A 6,604-nucleotide genomic window follows, 5' to 3' on the forward strand; every position below is an offset into this window, starting at 1 on the left:
CTGGGATTACAGGCTTGAGCCACCGCGCCCGGCCAAGAAGCCCTTTGTAACAAGTTTAGTTGGCTACCTCAGATACATGATCCCATACCTTCCTGGGATTTTCCTTTCAGATCACACAATGAACTTATTTTAGTTATTTCCACAGTTGTGTGTCTTCTTATTAGATAACCAAGGTTTATGAAATAGAGAAAACAATTAAAGCATTATAGATTCTAAGAGTAAGGCCTACGATTCAAATAAAGTCCTTCTGGTTACAATAATCCATTTTGTTGGCCAGGTGCGGTGGTTCACGCCCATAATCCCATCACTTTGGGAGGCTGAGGTGGGCAGATCACCTGAGCTCAGAAGTTGGAGCCCAGCTTGGCCAACATGGTGAAACCCCCTCTCTACTAAAAATACGTAAATTAGCAGGGAGTGGTGGCGCATGCCTGTAACCCCAGCTACTCGGGAGGTTGAGACAGGAGAATTGCTTGAGCCTGGGAGGCGGAGGTTGCAGTGAGCTGAGATCACGCCACTGGACTCCAGCCTGGGCGACAGAGTGAGATCTTGTCTCTAAATAAATACATAAATAAAATCTTACAAATAAAAATCTATTATGTTAATCTCCCAGGATCATGAACCTAGTCCAATTATTGAGATGAAATATAAGAAGATATTGTAAAACTCTGTATGTTATTCAAAAGCTAGTTACAGGAAACAGTACTATCTGACAGCGCAACTGGGATTTGAAATCTAAGCCCTTAAGTCTCTGTCAGATTCTCCCTGAACTTCTCCTTGCTAACCCTGATTACTGTCTAGAAGCCTCTCTAAATGTCTCTTAGGAAACCCGAGGCTCAGTGTTTTATTGTTAAGTCGTCCTAAGCTCTACCACACAGGAAAATCCACAATGATCCTTGCATCTTTTGTGATTTTTTGGTTGGTTTTGTTTTGTTTTTGAGACAGGGTCTCACTCCACTGCCCAGGCTGGAGTACAGTGGTGCAATCACAGCTTACTGCAACCTCAACTTCCTGGGCTCAGGTGATCCACCCACCTCAGCCTCCCAAGTAGCTGGTACCACAGGTGTGTGCCATCATGCCTGGCTAATTTTTGTATTTTTTGTAGAGACAGGGTCTCACTGTATTGCCCAGTCTGGTCTAAAACTCCCGGACTCCAGTGATCCACCTGCCTCAGCCTCCCAAAGTGCTGGAATTACAGACAGGAGCCACAGCGCCCAACCCATCCTTGCGTCTTTTACATACTTCATGCCCTCTCTTCTTTACCTTTTTTTCTTTCTTTCTCCTAATTGCATTCAACTCAATCCATTCTCAAGTCCGCGTGTTGTTCCTCTCTTCCTCCTCCTCATTCTGCAGTTCCCTCCTTCTCATCTTACTTTTTTTTTTTTTTTTTTGGACAAGATCTCACTCTGTCACCAGGTTAGAGTGCAATGGCATGATCTCAGCTCACTGCAGCCTCCACCTCCTGGGTTCAAGCAACTGTCCTCCCCCAGTCTCCCTAGTAGCTGGGATTATAGGTGCCCACCACCATGCCCTGCTAATTTTTGTATTTTTAGTAGAGACAGGGTTTCAACTAGCCTAGTTGACCAGGCTAGTCTCGAACTCCTGATCTCAAGAGATCCACCCCGCCTCAGCCTCCCGGAGTGCTGGGATTACAGGCATGAACCACTGCACTCAGCCTTGTTTTTCTCTTTCATATCCTCTCTCTTGATTTTTCTTTTTTAGGACACAAGAAGAACTGTAGAGAAGATCTGTCAGTTCCTGGGAAAGACGTTAGAACCCGAAGAACTGAACTTAATTCTCAAGAACAGCTCCTTTCAGAGCATGAAAGGAAACAAGATGTCCAATTATTCCCTCCTGGGTGCTGAATTTTTAGTGGACAAAGCACCACTTCTGAGAAAAGGTAAAAGAAAATCCCTTCGTTTCCAAATATACCAGAATACACGGCACACATGCCTATGGTCACAATTGGGCACTAACAGTTGAGATGAAAGAGTGCTTTTTTTTTTTTTCTCTGAGATGGAGCCTTGCTCTGTCGCCCAGGCTGGAATGCAGAGGTGCGATCTCAGCTCACTGCAACCTCCGCCTCCAGGGTTCAAGTGATTCTTCTGCCTCAGCTTCCCGAGTAGCTGGGATTACAGGCACACGCCACCGTGCTCAGCTAATTTTTGTATCTTTAGTAAAGACGGAGTTTCACCATCTTAGCTAAGCTGGTCTTGATCTCCTGACCCTGTGATCCACCCGCCTCGGCCTCCCAAAGTGCTGGGATTACAGGCATGAGCCACGGCGCCCGGCCAATTTGTCAGCTTTATTTGCTCATCACCCAGAACACTTGTCCCGTGGCCTCATCAGGGAGCCTCTTCTCATGGTACTGATGTGGGCTGTAGGCACGTGGGGAAAGTTGGTTCCGCCTGGGAAGGTTATCTGACTTACGTGAGGTCATTCAGATTCTCTCTCCTCAGAATGTGACATGAGCATTATCCATTCTACAAACAGTGACCAGGTAAACTAGCAACGCTTGCCAGACCTACAAGCTGTGATTCACCTGAGACATGAGGACAAGGACAGGGTTGGGGATGGCCACAGTGCGGCTGCCCCACTGATGAGTTAGGGTAGAGATCTGTCCTGGACAAAGAAATGTCTGAAGGAAGGCTTCATCCGGAAAAGGGAGAGAGGACAGACTTTGCTGTCAGACGCTGTAAGGTGCCAAGATGAATGGAAATGTCTATTGCATGGGGTGAAAGAATCCATTTTTCCAGGGCCAGGGGTGGTGACTCACGCCTATAATCCCAGCACTTTGGGAGGCCAAGGTGGGTGAATCACCTGAGGTCAGGAGTTCGAGACCAGCCTGGCTAACACGGTGAAACCCCGTCTCTGCTAAAAATACAAAAAATTAGCCAAGCATGGTCGTGGGTACCTGTAATCCCAGCTACTCAGGAGGCTGAGGCAGGAGAATCACTTGAACCTGGGAGGAGGAGGTTGCAGTGAGCCGAGATCATGCCATTTGCACTGCAGCCTGGGCAACAAGAGTGAAATTCCAGCTCAAAAAAAAGTATCTATTTTTCCAAAATCCTACAGTTCTAATACATCTGGGACAGTGCTTCACAGAAGAAAAGAATTAAATCCTTCAAATGACCCAGAGTCTTGGGCAATTGTAAAAGTAAACGTTGGCCAGGTACGGTGGCTCACGCCTGTAATCCCAGCACTCTGAGAGACCAAGGCGAGTGGATCACTTGAGCTCAGGAGTTCGAGATCAGCCTGGGCAACATGGTGAAACTCTGTCTCTACTAAAAATAGAAAAATTAGCCATGCGTGGTGGCGCACGCCTGCAGTCCCAGGTACTTGGGGGAGCTGAGACATGAGAATCACTTGAACCCAGGAGGCAGCGTTTGCAGTGAGCCGAGATTACAACACTATACTCCTGCCTGGGCGACAGAGCGAGACTCCATCTCAAAAAAAGAAAAAAGAAAAAAGTAAATGTTGAAGTGTTGAGACTTCGTATAACTTATCTGTATTAGGGATACATGCCATACACATACACCACAGAAAGAAAATACACAGAGCCTGTCCTACGTGACGTGATATGTGTTATGAGGTGAAAGACAGCAAGGATAGGGAGTGACCTCTAAATTGGGTGGTGAGAGAGAACCTCACTGAGAAACTTGAATTGGAACAAAGACTTGAAAGGGGCAAATAGGTAAGTCATGGGCCAATCAGAGAGAGCAGCATTCCAAGGAGAAGGAGCATGGGACACCGATAGTCTGAGGAATGGGGATGCCTGTCATGTTTGAGGAAGAATCAGAAGTCCCCGTGTGAGTAGAGTGATGGAGAGGGTAGTTTTAGCGGATGAGCTCAGAGAAGCCACAGAGGCTGGATCACCTGGAGCCCTGTAAGCGCCTCCAGCACTTGTACTTGAGTGAAACCGAGAGTCCTCGGAGAATCTGAGCAGAGAAGTGGCATGATCTGGGATCATGAGGGCTGCTATGCGGAGACTAACTTATGAAAAAGAACGATCCAAAGCAGAGACCAGGCTGGGCACAGTGGCTCACATCTGTGATCCCAGCACTTTGGGAGGCTGAGATGGGCAGATCACCTGAGGTCAGGAGTTTGAGACCAGCCTGGCCAACATGGCAAAACCCCATCTCTACCAAAAGTACAAAAATTAGCCGGGTATAGTGGCAGGTGCCTGTAATCCCAGCTATTCGGGAGGCTGAGGCACGAGAATGCTTGAACTCAGGAGGTGGAGGTTGCAGTGAGCCGAGATGGCGCTACTGCACTCCAGCCTGGGGGAAAAAGAAGACTCTGTCTCAAAAAAAAAAAAAAAAAAAAAAAAACACGATGGCCCCCCTCTCTCCAATCCTTACAAGACAAAGACATTTCTACCTGCACTGTCTCCATCTCCATCCCAGAACATGGAGCACAATATTAAGCTTGAGACATTTCTACCTGCACTGTCTCCATCTCCATCCCGGAACATGGAGGACGATATTAAGCTTGAGACATTTCTACCTGCACTGTCTCCATCTCCATCCCGGAACATGGAGGACGATATTAAGCTTGAACTTGACCCACTTGTCAAAGGTACAATGACCTGTTCTCATAGGTACCCTGAATCCTTTCATGTTACGCTTTTTGGCTATAGGCAGGACAACAAAGAGAAATTCTTCCTGTTGCCAAGACAGACACGGGGAATTTCCAAGGCCTGCCTTCTGAAAGTCACCTCGTCCCTTCTTCCTCGGCCCAGTGAGAAGTTCATTTCCCTTGGGGATGCCCAGAACACAGCCTGGGATGATGAGGAGAGGCGGGAGAGCTTCCGAGGAGATGGTAAAACTCCCTAGGAATTTTCACATTTGGAAGGGAGTGAAGGGGGCTGGCACTGCTTGGGTGAAAAAGGAGGGAAATTGAATGGAGAAGATATAGCCAGGAGCGGTGGCTCCTGCCTGTGGTCCCAGCACTTTGGGAGACGTGGGCTGGAGGATTGCCTGAGCTCAGGAGTTTGAGACCAGCCTGGGCAACATGGAGAAACCCTGTCTTTACCAAAAAAAAAAAAAAAAAAAAAAAAAAAAAAAAAAAAAAAAAAAAAAAAAAGAGAGACCAGTTGTAAGTGTGCTGCAATAATCCATGTGAAAAATGATGCTTAGGTCAATGTGGTAGAAACAGAGGTGGTGAGACGTGACTCGATTCTGGACATACCAGATGATATACTGGCATTATTGCTGAGGAACTGTACACAGGATGGATGGGAGAGAGGAGAAGGTAGGAAATCATTTCCAGCTAGGTGAACGACTATGTGACCGGCAGGATAAAGGCCCACCATGAACCATCGGCTATTCTGCTATGTTATCGACAGTGTCCATGTCAGGTGCCTGGTGGGAACAGGCCAAGGGGATGTGTGATCTGACCTGAGTTTCTGCTTCATGTTTCCAGGTGCATCTGGAGACTGGAAAAATCACCTCACAGTGGCCCAGGCTGAAGCGTTTGATAAACTGTTCCAAGAGAAGATGACCGATCTTCCTCGAGAGCTGTTCCCCTGGGAATAACGTCCAAAACACTCTGGATCTTATATGGAGAATGACATTGGTTCTCCTGTCCTTGTACATGTACCTGACTGGGGCTCATTGCATAAGACTTATTATTTTTTCCTGAAGCCTTAAATATCAAACCTCTGCATCTCTGATCCCTTCCTTGTTAAAAGTTACCAGGGTTCCCGCCGGGCACAGTGGCTCACGCCTGTAATCCCAGCACTTTGGGATGTTGGGGGGGTTGGGGGATGATCACGAGGTCAGGAGAGCAAGACCATCCTGGCCAACATGATGAAACTTCATCTCTATTAAAAATATAAAAATTAGCTGGGTGTGGTGGTACATGCCTGTAGTCCCAGCTACTCAAGAGACTGAGGCAGGAGAATCGCTTGAACTCAAGAGGCGGACGTTGCAATGAGCCAAGATCGCACCACTGCACTCCAGCCTGGGTGACACACTGTGAGTCTGTCTCAAAAAAAAAAAAAAAAAAAAAAAAAGTATTCTATTTTCTAGCTGTTTGGCTTTAGCTTAAATTACACAAGTGGAAAGAAATATAATGTTGCCTCTGTGTCTTTTCCATGTTTTTCTCCTACTTGAATGTGGGGTGTCTCTCCCCCATCCCACCTGGAGGTCTCCTGTGTGGAAGGAACCAGCTGGTCTAGGTGGTTCCAGGGGATACCCCAGGACCAAGCTCTGGCTGGCCGCTCCCTGGGCTGGAACAGTGATGTATTGTTGCCCCCTGGTGGCCATGGAGCATCACAGCAGGTAATTGGAAGCCTAGGACTCTCCTAGTTCTGGGGGTGCCCCTGAATGAACCCCATCTCTGATCTGACGCCACTGTGTCTCTAGGGACACAACTGCATCTCAAAGTAACAACAATAAAAACCCACAATATCCTTAAGTTATTTCCTGTCAGGCATTTTCTTTAGAAAAATTACAGGGAAGCAGTCTGGGTTTTTTTGTTATTTTGGGGGGTTTTTTTGAGATGGAGTCTTGCTCTGTCACCCAAGCTGGAGTGCAGTGGCACGATCTCAGCTCATCGCAACCTCCACCTCCCAGATTCAAGTGATTCTCCTGTCTCAAGCTCC

The 6,604-nt window shown here is 47.3% G+C and overlaps 1 protein-coding gene across 1 annotated transcript in view; it reads left to right on the top strand.

The window, feature by feature from the left end:
• SULT2A1 (sulfotransferase family, cytosolic, 2A, dehydroepiandrosterone (DHEA)-preferring, member 1) overlaps positions 1–6,604 on the top strand; it is a 24,373-nt gene that overhangs the window by 10,871 nt on the left and 6,898 nt on the right. Inside the window, exons 5-6 of the mRNA XM_011926333.1 lie at positions 1,720–1,897; positions 5,422–5,708. Of these exons, the coding sequence (XP_011781723.1) occupies positions 1,720–1,897; positions 5,422–5,534 (291 nt within the window). The 3' untranslated portion in view covers positions 5,535–5,708. The remainder of the gene's footprint in view (positions 1–1,719; positions 1,898–5,421; positions 5,709–6,604) is intronic.

The sequence above is a fragment of the Colobus angolensis genome, unplaced genomic scaffold (assembly GCF_000951035.1).
Source record: "Colobus angolensis palliatus isolate OR3802 unplaced genomic scaffold, Cang.pa_1.0 Scaffold119, whole genome shotgun sequence".
Lineage (NCBI taxonomy): Eukaryota > Metazoa > Chordata > Mammalia > Primates > Cercopithecidae > Colobus > Colobus angolensis.